This window comes from Pistacia vera, unplaced genomic scaffold (assembly GCF_008641045.1).
Source record: "Pistacia vera cultivar Batoury unplaced genomic scaffold, PisVer_v2 Contig307, whole genome shotgun sequence".
NCBI lineage: Eukaryota > Viridiplantae > Streptophyta > Magnoliopsida > Sapindales > Anacardiaceae > Pistacia > Pistacia vera.
The window spans coordinates 6538-28071 of NW_022196121.1; the positions used below are offsets into that span (position 1 = coordinate 6538).

At 35.6% G+C, this 21534-nt stretch overlaps 1 protein-coding gene and 1 pseudogene across 1 annotated transcript; both read right to left on the minus strand.

Annotated features, from left to right (window-relative positions):
- Positions 1-418: 418 nt before the first annotated feature.
- Positions 419-8082, minus strand: LOC116136038 (sodium transporter HKT1-like). Its single transcript, XM_031421763.1, is given in 5 exon segments — positions 419-629; positions 715-942; positions 2016-2091; positions 2094-2668; positions 8021-8082. Coding segments are annotated over 5 exon segments (1140 nt in total). The 3' UTR covers positions 419-430.
- Positions 8083-11590: 3508 nt separating this feature from the next.
- On the minus strand, positions 11591-13716 carry LOC116136039 (annotated as a pseudogene).
- Positions 13717-21534: the final 7818 nt, after the last annotated feature.

The following is a 21534-nucleotide window of genomic DNA, read 5'->3' on the forward strand; positions in this document are numbered from 1 at the left end:
CAACTACCTAATATTATTCCCAAAATCCTATCCAAAATAATAAACCAAACGCACTCTTATTTATTAGGAAGTTGTTAGATAACTATTAATTATAGAAGACGGTAGATGATATTTATTAGGATAGGTGTTTGTTGGGAGTTGGCGCATAGAAGTCTCCCTTGAGCATTATAAAAGGGGGTGACCCCAAGCCATTTTGAACAAGCCGAATTTGAGAAGCAATGGTAATTCTCTCTTCAATCACTCTCCTCTCAATCATCTTAGTTAACCTTGAGTTAGAAAACTCCTTTTCCAACAGAATTTGATGTCTATACCAATTCATTTTCTCTTCTTCGAAGGAAATAAATGCAGAACTCTAAAACTACATAAGAAAATTAAAAGCCAACATAATATGGCTTGTGTAAATTATACAAGATCTCAGTTATAACTTGTGTTATTCTAGCTTCCAAGCTTTACCACCGTTCATGTTGAATTTCTTTAGCCTTCCAAGGAGCATGACAAGAATGAGTATCAATTTTCCACCATTACTCCATCTTCCAACAAATCCATACCAAGTGTCTTTGCATGAACTCTCAGGATGCAATTGCCGTTTACAGCTGTACCCAGTGGTGAACCCAACATTCCCATATGCACTACAAGAAGGCATGTATTTTCCTTTTAGAAAATCTTAATTTATATTCATATATAAAAATTTATATTTCAAAATAATCTCTTCACCTTATAACTTCTACGGTGATGTTTAACACATTGAAGTTGAGGGGGTCTTCCTTGATTTTTTGCCTCTCTGTGATGCAGACCAGGATGGTAGAGATGACTAAATAAGAAAGTTGTGAGAGTATCAGATTCTTAGCAAAACGCTTCTTTCCCTTTTTCTTGAGTTTGCCATTTTTTGAATCTGTTTTACGGTATCTTCTGGGTAAAAACGATGTATAGGGTGGGAGATACCTGAACAAAGTAGGAAAAAATAGTTATGATCTGTTTTTGTCATTTATTTGATATAAATTCTAATTGTTGGAGGACAATATTGTCTATAAAAACTAATAATTTTAACGAGAGATTAGAGAAATTGATGTTTCTATTTTTAATATTTTGGTTAACGAGTTCAGATTAGATTAAAAGAGCAAACAATAATAAAAACAAAAACTTAGAAAGTGCATTTTATTGGAGTATTTTGAATAACAATTTTCAGGTATATTCTTAAGACATTAATTTAAGCCTGAGAATTTTTTTTTTTGTCTTTTAAGAATTGAAAACATTAAATTGTATTATAATTTTGGAAAAATACTTTCCTAAATTATCAATCTAAAGTAGGATTTTGAAAGTATCTTTTTGGGATAAACTCTCTCTTTATAGTCAAATAACAAACCCTTTAATTATTGGAGTTAGTTATACTTAAGAATCTTATGTTTAAGCCATAAGGGAGGCAATTATTGGGTTTACCCAAAAAAAAAAAAAAAAAAAAAAAATTAGACCTAAACTTCCGAAGTATAAATAGAAAATTCTTTATGTACAAACTATTTATGCAGATTGATGTGTTTTTTAAGTGATAACACAAAAGAAAGGGTTCCAAGTTTACCCTTCAACATGTGGTATCCATGAATGGCCAAAGAGAAGATGTGACAAAAGATTCTAACATTATTTATCTGATCATCATCTCTCATATTAACATATACAAATCAATAATTTTCTTTTCTACGATTTTTATATTTACTTCTTGTGCTCATTGTCCTCAGAAGGGTATATAAGAAGGGGCCTTTGAAACTTTCATGCCAAAGTTTTACTAAGAATTACTTTCTAATTATATAAATTAATTTACTAAAAACAAATATATATATATATATATATATTTTGGTTGTTTTACAAACTTCTAATTTCATAGGTTAATCTTAGCACCTATCATTTAAAAGCTATACATTAAAATTTAAAAATATTGATTATCTACTGTATATTAAGCATGACACTTGCTAATTTAATTAAAAATTATATCATGAATTTCTAGAAGAAAACCAAGAACTTACATCATAACAACGAAGGGCGTCATCATAGCTGGAGAAATTATGGAGAGATCAAACACAGATTCACCAGTATGCCTCAATTAACCACTTGAAAAAATGAAGCAACGAGTTTCTGGTAGGTGTTCATACCATCCATGGCTTCTGAATTCCATTCCGAGGCACAAAACATCACAAACTGAAGAAATATGAACCCAAATGCCGTAACACCAAGAAGAGAAGAATAAACGCCAGATAGCACGTGGCGATAGCCAATCTCTTTGTAATTCTTCAACATGTATTCAAACTCCCCTTGGTTTGTTACCTTCTTCAAAACCCAGATGAGAAGTCGCAGGAAAGATGGATACAATGTGTTGCCAAGGACGACTTGTGGGATTAGAACCCAAAGAAGGCCTGGATTTTTATTAAAAACCATCATGTTTTCATTGGTAGGGACGAATCCAGAGTTTGAGAAGGTTGAAACAATTAAGAACACAGAAAACGTTAGCGTATGAAGGCCCTTGTTTTTTAGCACTTCTTTTGCGTTTTGAACAAGGCTTATATACAAAAAAACTAGACTAATTCCACCTACATGAACAACTAAAAGATAACCTAATACTACATAAAACAAATATTTAATTGAATTATCAATTAAAGACTTTTCATTATCATCTTCTGAGCTATTAGTATTTGTAATAATAATTTGATTCTGGTTTTGTGTATGTGAAGAATGTGCCAAACCCAGCTCAATTTGGTCTTGAAAATTTGCGTTTTGTAAAGAAGAAAGGTCGATGTTATAATCTGAACCGACTCTATTTCCTAGGAAATGTTTTCTGGGAAACTTGTAACTTATNGGTAGAGATGCGTTAATGGCGGGAGGAAGAAGAAGGTGTTTGGGTTTGTTTGCAACAATTTCGGGTTTGTGGGAATATAGTATAATTTTGAAAAGATTACATAATACTTCTTTAATCATAATTAAGCACTAATCAAGTTTAATTACCCTTAATCAATAATAGGACTATTTAGTTAGAACTTTAAAACTTGATAGCTTTTTAATTAAATTCAAACTTGAGAGGTTGTTTTAATAAACTCTCCCAGGTCTTCCTCCTAGCTTCAAACACCTGCATTTTTTTTTTTCCTACTATGTTTATTGAAATCTTTGATGGGAAATACAGTGATGGAGGGAGGATTTTGTTGTAGTGGGACTGGGCCCCAGTCACTGGGGTACCTCAAAGAAAAAATTTCAAATTTTTGTTCATGGAATTTGATTTTTTTAATTTATTAAATTTTGTTAATAAATCTTTAATTTTGTATTTATTTTTTGTGTTTGATAATAATAAAAATGATTTTTAGAATTAAAAATATTAACTAGAGTTGATCCCACGGGAATTTTTAGCAAATTTTAGATGGCAAATCTTTCATTGTCTACTGGAATTTTTTCTGATTTTTTCAATTAGCTTGAGCTCGAATTTGAACTCGAACTTGAAAACTCAATTAACCGAGCTCGAATTCAAGCTCAAGTATCCCTTTAAAGTATCAAATTCAAGTTTGAACTCGATTCCTCAGGATTGAACTCGAACTCAAACTCGGTATTGTAGCATTCAAGCCAAGCTCAAGTAGTCAAATAGTTAACTCAACTCAACTCAATTTCACTTCTAGTTAGTTCTAATCATCGATCACCAAGTTAATCTATTGTTCTTTCTTCAATTAAAAATTAAAATCCTAATTTCACCACTTATGTGACAGAGATATTGCTGGATGCTTGGACAATTCACAACCACATTCAGAACATAGTGAGAGATAGGGCTATGGACCTCAATAAAATGAAATATTTCATGGCCAATATAAAACTTGTGAAGATTTGGAGATTACCTATGATTATCTTCAAAACCAACATGTGACGAACATGGGTTTTCCTAACCCAAGGATTGTTGTAAGGTAGGAATAATGTTATGTATTATTGTTCTTAGTCGTGTTTAAGTTTTTTTGAATCCTATCCCAAGGCATGTCCTATGGTAGGATGTCTTTGTCTTTGTGTTCCTTTGCTTGCTCCTCTCCTCTTGTCTTATCTTTCGTGTGTTTAAGATAGACAAACAAGAGGAGATCAGGTTTTCAGCGTATTAGGTTTGTGTTTTTGTTTCTTTCCCAAGATCTGTCCTGAGGTAGGATGGTCATTTTTTTATGGCTTCTTTGTACATTTTTTCTCTCTGTCAATGATATACTAATTAAAAAAAAAAAAAAAAAAAAAAAACAAATACTCATTACTCTTTTGATACTTTCCATAATTTATAAAACTCTTTTATATGGTTTACGCCAGTTAATTCTTTTTTAATACCATGCATATGCATGACAGTCACAATAATACTAGATTTCTTCCTGGAGGCGAATATCAATACCAGGATCCGGTATCGAACAAGATGCTTAAGAAAAATTTATTCATCAGTTTAAAATATAAATTTGTTCTCTTTGAGAGATTAGATTAGACTCTCCACTTGATGGTTCACTTCAGATTCTCTTTCAAAGAGCATTTTATCAATCTTTTCCCAGCCTGAAGCTTTTCTATTTGGGTTGCATCGACCCTGAGTACCAAAAGAGGTGAGTGTTTCAACTTTCAAGCCCAGTGTTTCTAGTTTTGGAGTTCTATTTCTCAATTATTTCGGGAATGCTGCAGAATGTTTACAGAAACATGTGATTAATATTACTAGCAGACATAGATAGATTTTTCTTGTTCTATCCTACATAAGAAATTCGGAAGTAGGTTTAACAATGCGATAGACACGGTTGCTAGAATTTCTCAGTAAAATAAATGAAAAAAGTATCCAAATGCTGATAATTGATCTTAAAACACCCTTTTTTTCCAAGTATATGCATATTTGGACAGTGTGGCCTGATCGATATTTTATCTCCCATAGCGGCATTCCATACAGATGAGTTGAAGGCAGTAGTTATAGAAGTTGATCCAATAATGGATTCAGTAGAGTGAGTTATAATATTGTTTGAAAGATGGGTCTACATTGCACTGAAGAAATTTTTTGTAATCTATTTGGGGGGTATTATACTTGATTTTTTAAATTAAAGTTCATAAGTATCAGCAAGACTTCCTTAATTATGTTAAGTAATTTTATTGGAGCTTAATAGCAACCACCAAGTTACATGGTAATTAAAACTGTACGCATATCTTTGAGAAAATGAAGATTGGGAATGGGTATATAGAGGGAGACACAGTTAGAGAAAAAGTTTGGTGGCACCAATCATGCAGTGGCAATTAGTCTAAATTGTGTGGAAAGTTTAATAATTGTCACTCCCCTCCCAGGTCCTATCTCATCAGATCCGGCCGCTCCAAGGGACTCGGGATCCAAGAGGAGGGTGAATATTTGAAATGGTTTTCTTAATAATCCCTTTAACAAAACATCATAATTAATCTCCATGTAAAATGTCATTACCCCTTATATTAAATTTTTTAATCTAACCCTCGTACTTTTAAATCTTTAAGTCACTTGTAAACTTTTAGATTCTTATCAACCCCCAAAACTCTGAAAAACATGATAGTTTCCCCCTCAGAATATAGGAGTCAATTCAAGAGGGGGGACTTTCCTAAGGCCCAAACCGAAAGAATAAAAAGGGTTTACAAAAGAAACTGGGCCATATTATTAATAGGCCAGCCACCGAATAGTAAAAATCAATACCCAATAAAATAACTAGGCCTTATTATAAGTTAATAGGCCAGCCCCACCTATATAATAAATCCAATACCACAAAACAAATCTCTGCCCAAAATTCCAATGAACAGTGAACACAATACAAAAACAAAATTCTAGCAAGTCAATGATAGTAAACTTAAAATTCCAGCATCATTTCAAATTAAGGGTCAGCGAGTACAAACATAATATATGTAATTCCAGCAACACTTTAAATCAAAAGGGGCAGCCGGTTCCATGTACTACAACTCCATATTAAAAAAAAAAAAAAAAAAAAAAAAAAAAAAAAACTCACATGTATGCCATTTGTACTTCATCACTTAGCCAACAATTTACTTAGTTTTATTTTCCAATATATAATCAACCTTCCATAGGCTACATATATCATAAAAACAAATATAGGACAGTAACTAAGTGTATGAATAAACCATTCAAGCATGAATTTTGAAAACATGAATTGTTTATGCAATACTAGTCCACTCACGACTTTTTCCCTTGCTTTCAATCAAGTGCTAGGTCCTCTTGTCTTTCACTATTGATCAAAATTGTTTAAGGATTAGATCTAATCAAAGAGGAAAATGAAAGATTGATTAAAATACAATAATGGATTGAAAATGCATGTCTAACTCTTGTCCTTACCCCAAAATTTCTCCGAAAATTCTTCTCCTACAAAGCACTTCCAAATATTGTTTTTCTCTCTTTCAATTACACAAAGAAGGTAAGGCAAAAAATCCTTCTCCTCTGTCACCTTTCCCTCTCACTCCTGGTTTCTCTTTCTCCACTCTCCCGTTTTCTTCTTCTCATTTCAAATTAATAGAATCCTTCAACCAACATTGGCAAAACTAGCTACCAACAATTCAGTTTTTTAATCCATCTTGCAGGGAGATTATGCATGTATCCCTAGTTTCTGATTTTACATCTTGCACCCAAATCTTTAATTAAGTTCTGTTTATTACAGTCTCACCCCTAGAAAAATTTCATGTGCCCTTGCATGTCACAAATATCATAAGACCCCTTGTCTTTAATCAATTTAAAAATGTCCCTTAAAAGATTTTGACATTTTAATTGTACTCAAGTCCTCACAAAACTATTAACAGTCTACTAGATCTTATTCTTACTAAATGTTCCCAAACAGTTTCAATTCTTACACATTACCCCCAAATTCACATAAATAAAAATCCACATAGAAATATGGGGTATTAAATAATGCTTTGATCCGATTAAATTTTAAAGTTCAACAAACTCCATCGTATGAAAGTCAGATTTATATTTTGTTTAGTTGAAATATGGAGATTCAAACCTATGACATGAGGCTTAAAACCATGTTCAACAACGGATAGTTTCAGCATTAATTTTATAACAACTGACCTGGAACCTTTAATCTACTCAACATCCGAAATTCACAAACTCAATATGCATTTTCTTTTTCTTTTAGCTCAACACTTAACAATTTTGATTAAATTTTGTTGTTTTCAATGTATTTTCTTAATTAAGCATAAACAATGAACTCGCCTCGTGCCATAAACAAACTCTAAAAAAATTTACTTTATTTAGAGTCGTTTATTTTGGATGAGGATTTTATTTTATAGATAGAACTAGGAGTTGGATGGAAGACTTACAACAAAGAGTAGTCTTAATTTGAACTTGAAACAAAAAAATCATCCATAGAGTAAATGGTTGAATATTACATTATCATACATATGAGCACTTTCTTCGAAAAAATCCAACTTTAGGGCTTTGAATATTTGAAAATTCATAGCTTATTGTGTTTGAATTTAAACTGATAGAACTAATGAATCTAGACATTGCCACAAAAATATCAAAATTTTCTCAAAAATAAACTGATACAAATGAACTATACCCAGAGTTTGATGGAAAATGCAAAAGACCTATACGTCCAGAGAATTTTATTTTTTTTTATCACTTGAAATTGACAAGGATCTTGTTCTTCATTATTTTTTTTCTTTTTGCAAAGAGCTTCAGAGTAGATGGATGCTCATTTTTTGTTTCTGCCGCTGAAACAGCTAAATGATTTTTAGGTCCGAAGAGATCCAAAGCACTTGGTCTTAGAACTCAGGAGAAATCTCTTCAACCGTAGAGTTGTCGTCATGAACAAACATGTATGTATTTCGCACTCCATTTCGAGGTTCTTCTGTTCAACACCATCCCCATTAGCACCTGGTAGAGAACTAGCTAAAGATTGTTACGTCCAAAGAGATCCAAACCACTTGGTCTTGGAACTCCAGGAGAAAATCTCTTCACCATAGAGTTGTTTTTATGAACAAACTGTATTGTTTCGCACTCCGTTTCGAGGTTGTTCTGTTCAACACCAACCCCTTAGCACCTGATTGAGAACTAGAAGCTTTCGGTTTGCTGCTAAAACGGAATTTGAACATCGTTAAAATCTCAAACTCAATTGCACTCTCGCTCTCACTCTAGGGTTTTTCTTTTTCTTTTCTGTTGATGAGCCATTGGAAATTATAACAAAATTCACTCGTTGAGAATTTTACAGGTAGTTTTCTGCACCGCGTTAGTCAATAGGCCGCGTTAGAATAAAAACTCTCATAGTTTCTCTCTCTTATATAGTTTTATTTTATTAGAATTTTCAACAAATACAGAGTCTAAATCATATATTAAAATTTACCTCAATCAAATTAATCTTATATCCGGCCACCTAATTGGTTAATGTAGACTAATTAACTTCGCAACTTTTCTACCTTAATCAAAATTGGGAATATTTTCATAAATTTAAATCCTTAAATTGCATCGTGAGTTTAGTGTAATTTTTCCTTTGTTCATAAAATTCCTTCCTTGAGGTCTTAAAAAAAAAAAAGAAATTAAGGATTTCAGACATTTTTCCCGTGAATATTGCCTATAACATTTCTTTGCTTTTTCCCAAGCTGTTTATCATTTCTTTTTCTGTAAGGAAACGAGATTTTCACACGTAGAGTGTGTTGATCTTTGTTATCTTTAAAAAATGTTAATATGTGGACCTGATAGTAAATTTGACCTGTCTTTAGGGTGGATATTTTTTGCAATTTTTACTTAGAAGAAGACATATATTGTACATGGTTTTAAAACCTGGCAAGTCCGATTGAAATTCGGTACAATGAATGGATAAAACCTGTTTTAACCATTGGACTAGATTGACCCGTGGTTCAACCAGTGGCTAAAACGGATTACTAAAGTGCAATTTCAAAATTTCAATTTCAAATGATGCCATGTTAATGTTGGCATTTATTAATACTAGAGTTTAAAATTTTATTATGTCATGCTAACGTTAGCATGCACCATCGGTCAAACCTACTGATCGAACCACCTAACCTAGGGACCAACCCCTTGATCGGGTCAAAGCCCAATCCGGATATAAAAATATTGACATTATATAAATTAAATTAATAAATTTCTAAAATTGTAACACCCATAACGAAAAAATATTTTGTGTCAAATAAAATTTCTTGTAAATTTCAATTGAAAAACTTGCAACTTTAGGGAAAGAAAAGGAAAAAGAAAAAAAATGCAAGCAAATGTTTGCTGTAGTACGACAAACTCGTACTATATATATTATATACCAAAACTTTTCAAAAACTAAAGAAATATTGCAGTCAACAAATAGTTAATTTCGAAGTTATAAGAAATAGTTATATTTAGTAATTTGTGTTAAGTGATAATAATCAGATATTGACTTGACTGAAGGAACTGCGTTGGAAATTACTACTTAGATAAGTTAGACTAGTTTTCGTGGCCATAGCCCATAAGTAAAGCACTAGAAATGTTTGACCTGGAAAATAATATCCCAAGCTTCTTCTCATTGGCAAATAAATATTGTAAAATTTGTAGAGTTCTCATTTATAATGTCATTGTATGCTAGTTCAGATCACAAAAATCCTCTCATAATTTTAGGTGCAATTTTCCTTAGCTACCTAATGGTCAGACCATGAAGTTATTTCTTTTTCACCAAGAAATCGGTGTATGAGTTTGTAACATTATATATAGAAATTAAGGTTTAGGTACAATAGGAACTGGACTATCTGCATCAATTATTCTAACAACAAATATAGTTTATAATATTTAAATGAAGTTCTAAAACTCAGTTATTAGTTAATTAACACCATGCTAAGTAAGCGGTAACAGAAATACTTCACTTTCGCCTAGTGTCGGTTAGTTGCTTCAGCAAACGCTGCGTTTCTATTACATTTCTTAGCAACAAATTGCAACTGTGCTTGTGAATCTCAGAAGTGAAGAACAAATCTGTGGGTCATAACAGATGCTGTGCAAATCAGTTTTAGTTTTTAAAACAAGTGTTTTTTTTTTTTTTTTTTTTGGTATTGTTTACAGCAGCTTGTGTGTTGCTGACATGGAAATTTACATGAATTGCCAACATGGATTTTGTTTTTTTATCAACAATCCATGATCTAATTCAACATCGTTCATAAAACTTCGAGGAAAATAAATAGTTGAGAAACTACATAAAAAACATTACCGTTTTCAAAAAATAATGTGAATTCTTGAATATTAAACTATTTGGGCTTATCATTAAACCGTATATAGATTATTAGTTTGATATTTACTTTTAAACCCAATGTAAAGCCCATATTTGATCCATGTATTTAGCCCAATAATATGTTTTAAATTAAAAAAATCTTGTAAATAAATCTCATTTATTAAGAAGTTGTTAAATAACTATTAATTATGAAAAGTGGTAGATGAATTTATTGGATATGTGTTAATTCGGAGTTAGAGTGTAGAAGACTTCCTTGAATACTACAAAAGGGGGTTACCCCTAGCCATTTGAATAAACAAATTTCAGAAGCAATAATAATTCTCTCAAATTTGAGAAGCAGTAGTAATTCTCTTCAATCACTCTCTCCTTAACCATCTTAGTAAAGCTCATTTTCTAACAAAGTGATATCAAAACTATAAAGATCTTGAAGATGGTAAGTGAGTGGTTTCCTTCCAGTTCTAATGCTTAGCCAAAATATGGGAGATTGTGGAGAAAGGCTACAAGATGAAGGCATTGCTTAGGTCACAAGACCATGGGAGATTGTGGTAGTCGGAATCTATACAACGGCTACCTGCTGACCAGAAATGGTCGGAAGTTCACAGCTGACGACCAAAGAAATGGCCGTCGTTGACGGTCAACGACGGCCAAATCTTGGCCATCATTGACCAAAAACGACGGCCATATCCTTGGCCGTCGCTGACGGCTAAAGATGGACTTCTTTTGACGTTTTCGGCCGTCGACAACAATATTTAGCCGTAGATTTGGCTGGAAAAGACATAGCGATGGTTACGACACAGATCCGACCGGTCTATGTCGTAACGAAATTTTTCGGCCAGATTCCAGCGGTGGTGGCCAGAATCTGGCACTGCAGGTGGTGGAGTGTTTTTGTCATTTATATATTAGGGTGTTTAATTAAATTAGCAAACCTAGGGGTTTTTTCATAAATTTTTAAATTTTACCTGTAATACTCCCAATCCAACTACTAATATTATTCCCAAATCCTATCCAAAATAAAAACCAAACGCACTCTTATTTATTAGGAAGTTGTTAGATAACTATTAATTATAGAAGACGGTAGATGATATTTATTAGGATAGGTGTTTGTTGGGAGTTGGCGCATAGAAGTCTCCCTTGAGCATTATAAAAGGGGGTGACCCCAAGCCATTTTGAAACAGCCGAATTTGAGAAGCAATGGTAATTCTCTCTTCAATCACTCTCCTCTCAATCATCTTAGTTAACCCTGAGTTAGAAAACTCCTTTTCCACAGAATTTGATGTCTATACCAATTCATTTTCTCTTCTTCGAAGGAAATAAATGCAGAACTCTAAAACTACATAAGAAAATTAAAAGCCAACATAATATGGCTTGTGTAAATTATACAAGATCTCAGTTTAACTGTGTTATTCTAGCTTCCAAGCTTTACCACCGTTCATGTGAATTTCTTTAGCCTTCCAAGGAGCATGACAAGAATGAGTATCAATTTTCCACCATTACTCCATTCCAACAAATCCATACCAAGTGTCTTTGCATGAACTCTCAGGATGCAATTGCCGTTTCAGCTGTACCCAGTGGTGAACCCAACATTCCCATATGCACTACAGGAAGGCATGTATTTTTCCTTTTAGAAAATCTTAATTTATATTCATATATAAAAATTTATATTTCAAAATAATCTCTTCACCTTATAACTCTACGGTGATGTTAACACATTGAAGTTGAGGGGGTCTTCCTTGATTTTTTGCCTCTCTGTGATGCAGACCAGGATGGTAGAGATGACTAAATAAGAAAGTTGTGAGAGTATCAGATTCTTAGCAAAACGCTTCTTTCCCTTTTTCTTGAGTTGCCATTTTTGAATCTGTTTTACGGTATCTTCTGGGTAAAAACGATGATAGGGTGGGAGATACCTGAACAAAGTAGGAAAAAATAGTTATGATCTGTTTTTGTCATTTATTTGATATAAATTCTAATTGTTGAGGACAATATGTCTATAAAAACTAATAATTTTAACGAGAGATTAGAGAAATTGATGTTTCTATTTTAATATTTTGGTTAACGAGTTCAGATTAGATTAAAAGAGCAAACAATAATAAAAACAAAACTTAGAAAGTGCTTTATTGGAGTATTTTGAATAACAATTTTCAGGTATATTCTTAAGACATTAATTTAAGCCTGAGAATTTTTTTTTTTGTCTTTAAGAATTGAAAACATTAAATTGTTATAATTTTGGAAAAATACTTTCCTAAATTATCAATCTAAAGTAGGATTTTGAAAGTATCTTTTTGGGATAAAAATCTCTCTTTATAGTCAAATAACAAACCCTTTAATTATGGAGTTAGTATACTTAAGAATCTTATGTTTAAGCCATAAGGGAGGCAATTTGGGTTACCCAAAAAAAAAAAAAAAAAAAAAAATTAGACCTAAACTTCCGAAGTATAAATAAGAAAATTCTTTATGTACAAACTATTTATGCAGATTGATGTGTTTTTTAAGTGATAACACAAAAGAAAGGGTTCCAAGTTTACCCTTCAACATGTGGTATCCATGAATGGCCAAAGAGAAGATGTGACAAAAGATTCTAACATTATTTATCTGATCATCATCTATATTAACATATACAAATCAATAATTTTCTTTTCTACGATTTTTATATTTACTTCTTGTGCTCTTGTCCTCAGAAGGGTATATAGAAGGGGCCTTTGAAATTTCATGCCAAAGTTTACTAAGAATTACTTCTAATTATATAAATTAATTACTAAAAACAAATATATATATATATATATATTTTGGTGTTTTACAAATTCTAATTTCATAGGTTAATCTTAGCACCTATCATTTAAAAGCTATACATTAAAATTTAAAAATATTGATTATCTACTGTATATTAAGCATGACACTTGCTAATTTAATTAAAAATTATATCATGAATTTCTAGAAGAAAACCAAGAACTTACATCATAACAACGAAGGGCGTCTACATAGCTGGAGAAAATGGAGAGATCAAACACAGATTCACCGTATGCCTCAATAACCACTTGAAAAAATGAAGCAACGAGTTTCTGGTAGGTGTTCATACATCCATGGCTTCTGAATTCCCTTCGAGGCACAAAACATCACAAACTGAAGAAATATGAACCCAAATGCCGTAACACCAAGAAGAGAAGAATAAACGCCAGATAGCACGTGGCGATAGCCAATCTCTTGTAATTCTTCAACATGTATTCAAACTCCCCTTGGTTGTTACCTTCTTCAAAACCCAGATGAGAAGTCGCAGGAAAGATGGATACAATGTGTTGCCAAGGACGACTTGTGGGTTAGAACCCAAAGGAGGCCTGGATTTATTAAAACCATCATGTTTTCATTGGTAGGGACGAATCCAGAGTTGAGAAGGTTGAAACAATTAAGAACACAGAAAACGTTAGCGTATGAAGGCCCTTGTTTTTAGCACTTCTTGCGTTTTGAACAAGGCTTATATACAAAAAAACTAGACAATTCCACCTACATGAACAACTAAAAGATAACCTAATACTACATAAAACAATATTTAATTGAATTATCAATTAAAGACTTTTCATATCATCTTCTGAGCTATTAGTATTTGTAATAATAATTTGATTCTGGTTTGTGTATGTGAAGAATGTGCCAAAACCACTGCAATTTGGTCTTGAAAATTTGCGTTTTGTAAAGAAGAAAGGTCGATGTTATAATCTGAACCGACTCTATTTCCAGGAAATGTTTTCTGGGAAACTTGTAACTTATATAAAGTCCAAGCCAGGAGACGAAAAATTCTCACCTATAAGCATCAAAACGATCAAAACGATGAGTTGAAAGTGAGAGAAAACCTCCATTTCGATTGTTGACATGCTAGAATTTGTCAATGCGGACACGGAGTGGAAGAATAAATCAAGTTTTGGGCGAAAGGAGGGTTCTTGGATTTGAGAACCTCAAAGCTAAGTATCCTGCTAAAGAGGAAATTAAGAAATAGAAAACCTGAATCCATAAAGGATGTACTTTGACAATCACGACACGAAAACATGACCAAATTAAAACCAAAACAGATTTGTTAAAAGAGGCGATTCTGATACTTGAATGATTACAAAAATCCTTTAGATTCTTACAAAAAGAAGCAATAGTATTCATCTTTACAGAAAGAAACAAGGCCTGATGAAGTAGCAAAGTCAGGTGGGTTTTAAAGACGAATACAGGGCAAAGGTGTAACTTTAGTCATCTGTTTATCATCATCAGTTCCATGTTAATTAGTGCGAGGTAGAACATTTCTTTTTTAATTTTCCATTTGCATCATTGATGACAATAATCATTTGAGGTTTGACTAAACGACCAAAATCTCCTTTTAAGGCCTCTAAAATAACCAAAAAAGCAAAACAAAATAAAATAAAATATCAAAGTATTGGTCTGGCCTTCAAAGAAGTTTGCTCTTTTTTTTTTTATTTCTGGATTCAGATTTTGGAGTCACCAACCACAATAACCCTATGACTTATCTGGTTTTTTAGTCTTGTACGGTGTTTAATAGACTTCAGAAATTAGTTGAGGTACACATAAATTGATCGAACGCTCCGATTACTAAAAATAAATATATAAAAAAACTTATTTTTTGAATAAGTTTTAATTGTTTAAATAAATGATAGAAAGATAATCTGATGAATATTCAGAAACTCATAGTTGTGTAATTCCTAGATATTGTTATTTATCAAAAAATTTAGGAGATCAATGTCCTTAATTCATTATTGTAATGATAGTTGTATATTTAGCCCACACTTATTTTTTCATTAGTTATAGGTGATTGAAAGAATCATATTATTTAACTTGATATATTTAAATATTTGCTACTAAATTTTGACATATAGTTTCTCTTTCAAGATATCACAATAAATTTTTCTCTTTACATCAGTCTTATGCCCACAGTTGGAGACAACTCAACTTTGATCCTGGTCTCCTTCGGTTGGCAGCAATCCCCACTTTAAGGCTCTAAAGGTGTCATGACCAAGCTTTAAAATTGATGCTATCCCACTTTGCTAACAATCTCCCTTTATAGGTTCAAGAGACTTAAATTTATGACAAGGCTTTGATATCACTTGTTAGGATCGGACATAACAGTAGACCAAACATTGTAGTCATTAGTAGGCTTTGATCCAAGATGATGGGGTGACTCGAACCTCCAACCTCCGCTATAGTGTTAACTCACATAGCTAGCAATCTCCCCTTCAACACCGAGGTGGCTCAATCCCCCGACCTCTACCAAGGAAGATAATAGCCAACGTAGCCAACAAATTGATGTGAAATAACTCTTTCGTTGCCCTATTATTTATTCGTGGAGTATTTATTAAATTAACTTTTTATATGAATTTTATCCATCCAATTTGTGTCATATTAATTTATATTTAAGAGTGTTGATGCTTGAATTTGACACCAACGACTCACACGTGCAAAATGTTAAGCAGATTTAGAAATTATACGTGATAAGGAAAAATAAAATGAAACAACAAATGAGAATTGATATTTAAAGTGGTTTGGATACCTCAAAAGCAAATCCTACGTCCACTGTTATTGTATTAATAAATGGGTAAAAGTAGGTCTCGTGTGGTGAGCTAAGTTACAATCTAGAACGAATACACACACAGAGAGAGAGAGAGAGAGAGAGAGAGAGAGAGAGAGCGTAAGCTGTTTTAGACTAAGATTAGCCAATCCCATAAATGAGAGGGGTGTCCTCTAGTTATAGTGGGAGAGTTCAAGGTAATTATTACAAGTCTGCAAGTGGGTAGGTGCCGTGCAAATCCTTTTTTGCATCCCATTGGTTATCTGCACGAGAAATATCCTCGAACTGTGTAAGGCTTGGGCAAGTGGATAATCCCTAGCCACTCGCGAGCCTGACATTCACCTGTTGCATTGACAAGAACTATACCTTTTTTATCACTATGCAACGTGGCAGCGCCTGGACGACACAAAACCTTCCTGAATCCTGATTGGCTCTTGCTGATGAGATTCCACATTAACCCTAACTTTTCAGACATAACAGAAGTCCACCAGTTTTTAAGGTTCAAGGATTGAACCTTGAGAACTTCATGATTATGTCGTGACATGACTTGTCCCGAATGACGCTTGGTTGAGCTGACTGAGCTGCAAGGAGATCGTAGCATGTGTCTCTAAGGATAGCATAAGCAACTTGAGATGGCCTTCCTCCACAAGTCTAACGACCTGGATCAGGCCCCATTCAGTGCCGTACCAATGTGTTTCAAATCTCATCCGCGGTCCGTGACCTGAGAATACTTAGTATATTTTTACTAAGGACAAGGAATTGCATTGTCTCGAAATCGATACGCGGCGAAGAGTGCTCTATCCAAACAACCTCTTTAGATGTTATCTGTTGTGCTTAACAACTAATCTGTTTAATAAAAATAATCTTTATTCTGACAGACGTGTCTATGCATAATAAGTGCCAGCCATGCTGGAACGACCTTCCCTTTCAGAGTATTAACTGCGAATGAGGGCGCATTTAATGTGGAGGAGATAATCGAGTCTTCGCTTGGTTGTTCCAATGGATGGAAGCATCGATTGGCATTCTCGAAGTGTGCCGGTTACTTCTTCTCGCGGATTGATGACATGTGGTCGCAATCAATGGCGAGAAACATATTCCGCCCAGGCGTCACTTACCTTAGGGAAATCAATCGTCGCTTCCTCCCCTTACAAAACCCCAGCTTGCCTTAAGCTTTGTCACAAAACTCATACTTTCAAAGAAAGAACAAAGCTCTCACGAGACCGGTCTCCCATTTTTCTAGTTGGTGCGCACCCTTTGTTTACGACAAAAAGCCCATTCCCCATAGCCAAGAGGTAAGGAGGACTTCTCCTTTGCTTTTCATTTACTATTTATTTGATAGCTTGTCTTGACGATAATGGTGGGTGTGAACTATTTGGTAAACCTTCGTGGTGCATATTTATGGGCAATTGTGAGGAGTAGGCTTTTTTCTTTCATAAACAGTAAGAATTTTAGGGCACAAATCCTTGGGGGTTGTCCCAAGGGTTTTTAGGGTTTTCCTAGGGTTTAAGGAAGGTACATTAGTGTTTTCTTTTGTTTTTCCACGTCATGGTACGAAATACTGTACGAAGACTGAGTTATCTCTGCATGTCACCCCTTTTTCAAACCTCAAGAGTGATGGATGCCTCAGCGACTAGGACAACCGAAGGGACGAGCTTGCAGGCCAGGACTCCTTAGTGGGTCTCGTGCAAGATATTTTGTTAGTGGCCACCCGAGATCAGATACAAAAGGCAGTGGACCAATACACACTTGGAGTGGACGTCTACTAGCACAGAACATATATAGCTCGAAATCCCCCAGAGGGAATGGCCGTGATCTTTGAGGCGATCTTCAAATGCGGGGCGTTGATACCTTTTCATCCCTTTATTAGGTCGATCCTTAATCACTTTGAGATCGCACTACTGCAACCGATGCCCAACGCGTATATGATAGCCATTGCTATGTATATCGCGTGTGGTGAGAATGGCCTCGACCAGTTGACTGTGCTAGAGCTTGCATGCTCCTATTACCTAAAGAAAAGTAATGATAAAGACTATTTTTATCTCTCGAAGTGATCTACGATTGAGGGGGGAATATTTGGTTACCCTAGTAATGTCGGGGCCTATAAAACCAAAATTTTCCTTTTTCAATATGATGGCGTTTGCCAGTTTAGGGAACCGAGTAGGTTTTCCCCTTTTTTACTTTGTGAATTTTTTCTTTTCCTTCAATCTTTGCTTTCTAAAAAACTTTTCTGTCTCTTTCCAGGAAATAAGACGACTAGGTTGATGACTTTGACTATTTTTAATCGAATTGTAGCATTCGCTAATCTGCCCGAGCAAAGTCGTGATGTGAGACTATTTGTGACTACCGCCAACCTAAGGAAATATGGTTTCTTCAATTCTGAAGCATCTTTGGAACCTTTAGTTCGTAAGTGTCCGTGCACTTTAGAAATTCTTTCTTTTGCATGCAGTGACCTTTTTCACTAATCATGCTTTCATGCAGCGACCATACCACCCAAAGTCCCGAGACTGACAACAAGAACCAAGGTGTTTGTTTTTCCCCAGGTCGCCTTGACTGAGCCATTTGAGGCGATCCCCTTGCCAGAGGGACACAAATGGGTGCGTGAACACCCACAAAATGACAAGGGGAAACTTTTTAGCCCACGATTGCTCGCGCCCCAAGCAGAAAACCATAGGCCAAAGAACTAAGAAGAGAAAGCAGCTGTAGGTTAAAGAGTCATAGTCCGAGCCAGGGGGCTTAGGGGTGCAGCTCGAGAGGTTGTAGCCTTACTAGGCCTTCCACTCGGAAGCGACCCCGAGGTCTACACCTAGCATTTCGATAGTCCCAAAATGCTCGCATAGAGAACAGGGGGAGGTCGTGGTCCCCCCAAGGAAAGCGGGCAAAGAGCCGGTTGGCGAGATGCCAGTTTTTTCAAGGGCGGACACACTTGTGTTAGACTCCACAGGACAACTTTCGGAAGACCTGCAGTTGGTGTGTATACCTTGTTGGGGTGCCAACTTGCTGTGGCTTCTAAGGAGTTTGTGGCTTCTCAACCTACGGACCTGATTACTACAGCGTTCCAACTACAAAGCTAGGTAGGGCAGCTTGTCCTCGTCGAGGATTTCCCAATATCGGTTGTTTTTCATACCCTTCACGTTTTTCAAAAAAATGGAGTTTAACCCTTGTTTCCTTTCTCATGCAATCTCTGCTTGCCCTGCATTTGGCCCAACAAAAGACCGACTTGGACTATACTGGGGGCTTCATGAGCTAGGGAAGAAAATGCGAAGCTGAAGCAAGACTTAGCAGCTGTGGACATAGAGGCAAAAGCATACCACATCCAGGTGAATAAGTACCCATTAGAGAGGAACTCTGCCCTTCGCATAGTAGACTTCTAGAAGGTCGAGTTCGAGAAGAGAGGCAAAAAGATCAAGGAGCTCTAAAGGACAGTGGCTAAACTCACCAAAGAGTGTGGCGAGAAAGAGCAGGAGCTAAAAGAAAACTCTGAATGGGCCATGAAGGCAAAAGAAGAAAGAGCTCGGTTGTGGGAAAACATCGAGAAGCAGAAGAGAGCACTGGAGATGGATCTTGAATGTTCCCAAAGGCGGGTCACTTCATTAATTGATCAAATGAAGGAGCAAAGCCTGGAAATTGAGAGGAAGGCTGCTGACTGGGCGACTCAGCCCATCTATAGCTTGTGGCCAAGGAACTAGGGCATAGACCTTTTCGACCTCCCGATCGGATACCAAAACATGTTTACTTCCATGGCGGATGCTGATGATGACGTCGAGGAGGAGGAGGGACAGGAGCTTTCTCTAGAGGGCGATCAGCCGAAGGAATATGTCCTAGAGGACCCAGCAACTGATCGAGTGGTCAGTGACCAACCGGGGGACATCGAGGTCACAACCGTAGGGCTTGGAGGTGGACACCAGTGATCGCTTCTTCCTGCTTTTGCACAGCCTTGCCTTTAACTTTGTTTTTGCATTTCTTTTATTTTCTCTATACTTGTCTCCATTACATATATAAATAAAAGAAATATTTTTTAGCCATTTGTGATAGCACTTATAATTTTGCATACTCCACAAGATTAATGTTACATATGTGAGCAAGAAACTTGTAAAAACATTGCAACAAACAAGATCATACAAGACAATATTGCTTAAGAACGATCTTATTTGCAAAGTTTACAAGGAAAATTTACAAGGAAATTAAAAATTAAGAGCAAGTTTGGAATTACTGGTAATAGGAGTGAAGATGCTCAGAATTCCAAACTCGCGATACTTTAGAACCGTTAAGTCTTTTGAGATAATAGGTTCCTAGTTGTATTACCTTGGTGATGCGGTAGGGGCCTTCCCAATTAGGTCCTAATACCCTCGCGCTCAGTTCCCTTGTACCAAGAATGACTTCTTTCAGAACTAGCTCATCGACCTGAAAGTCTCTTCTCCTAACTTTAGAGTTAAAAAATCTTTTTGCACGCTGCTGGTAGGATGCTATCCTTAACCAAGCCTTGTCGCGATGTTCTTTAACTAAGTTAGACTTCCACGCAGAAGTGTTTCATTGTCTGTTTCATTGCATAGGTCTCTCCGAAGTGAACCAGTCCCCACTTCCATCGGGATCATAGCCTCACAGCCATATGCTAGCGAGAACGGCATTTCTAAAGTACAGGTTATCGGAGTCGTTCTATATGCCTATAGAACTTCTAGGAGATCATTGACCCAATTACCCTTGGCAACGCCAAGCTTAGCCTTTAGAGTGTGCTTAATGGTCTTGTTGATAGCTTCAACTTGATAATTAGCTTGCGTTCTTGCGACTGAGGCAAACTTTTTATGGATCCCCAGCTCATCGCAAAACTGCTTGAATTCCTCATTGTTGAACTGCTTCCCATTATCAAAGATGAGTGTATGAGGAATTCGGTAGTGGCACACTATATTTTTGAAGACGAAGTCTTTGAGTTTCTTGGTAGTGATTGCGACCAATGCCTCGGCCCATTTGGTGAAGTAATCTACCGTGACCACAACGTATTTGACCCCCACTTTTGGCTAGCATGGACCCAATAAGATCAATTCCCCACATGGAGAATGGCCAAGGGCTGGTCATGATTATCAGTTGGTAGGAAGGAGCTTGCGATATTTTTGCGAACTGCTAGCACTTGTCATACTTTTCTACAAAGTTGAAAATGTCTTCCTAAAGTAAGGGCTAGTAGTACCCTTGGCAGACAATTTTGTTAGTGAGAGATCGTGCAACAGTGTGATTACCGTAGATCCCTTAATGTATCTCCCTCATGACATAGTCTGCTTTTTCATCGGTTACACATCGGAGGAGAGGGGTGCTGAACCCTCGCTTGTACAACTAATCTCCTATGAGTGTGTAACGAGCAGCTCTGGTGCGCAAGATTTTTGCCTCAGTTTTGTCATTAGGCAAAGTCCCATCTTGAAGATACTGAATAATTGGAGTCATCCAAGAAATTGACTCCATTGTAGCTACGGCCTGCTCGGGCGAGCTGATATTAGGAATCTCCATGTATCGAATAAGAATACTTTCTGGTGCATCTGAGTGTAGCAATAAGGCTATTCTTGCCAAGGCATCTGCGATAGAGTTACTATCTCTAGGAATCTGTTTGATAGCGAGGTGCTTGAAAGACTCAAGTGCGGCCTTAGCTTTCTTCAGATAACTGATCATGTTTTCTTCCTTGGCTTGATATTCTCGTAAGATTTGATTGATAACCAGTTGAGAGTTGCTGTGAATACTGACCATGCTTGACTCTATTTCTTTTGTCAATCACAGGCCAACAAGTAGTGCTTCGTATTCGGCCTCATTGTT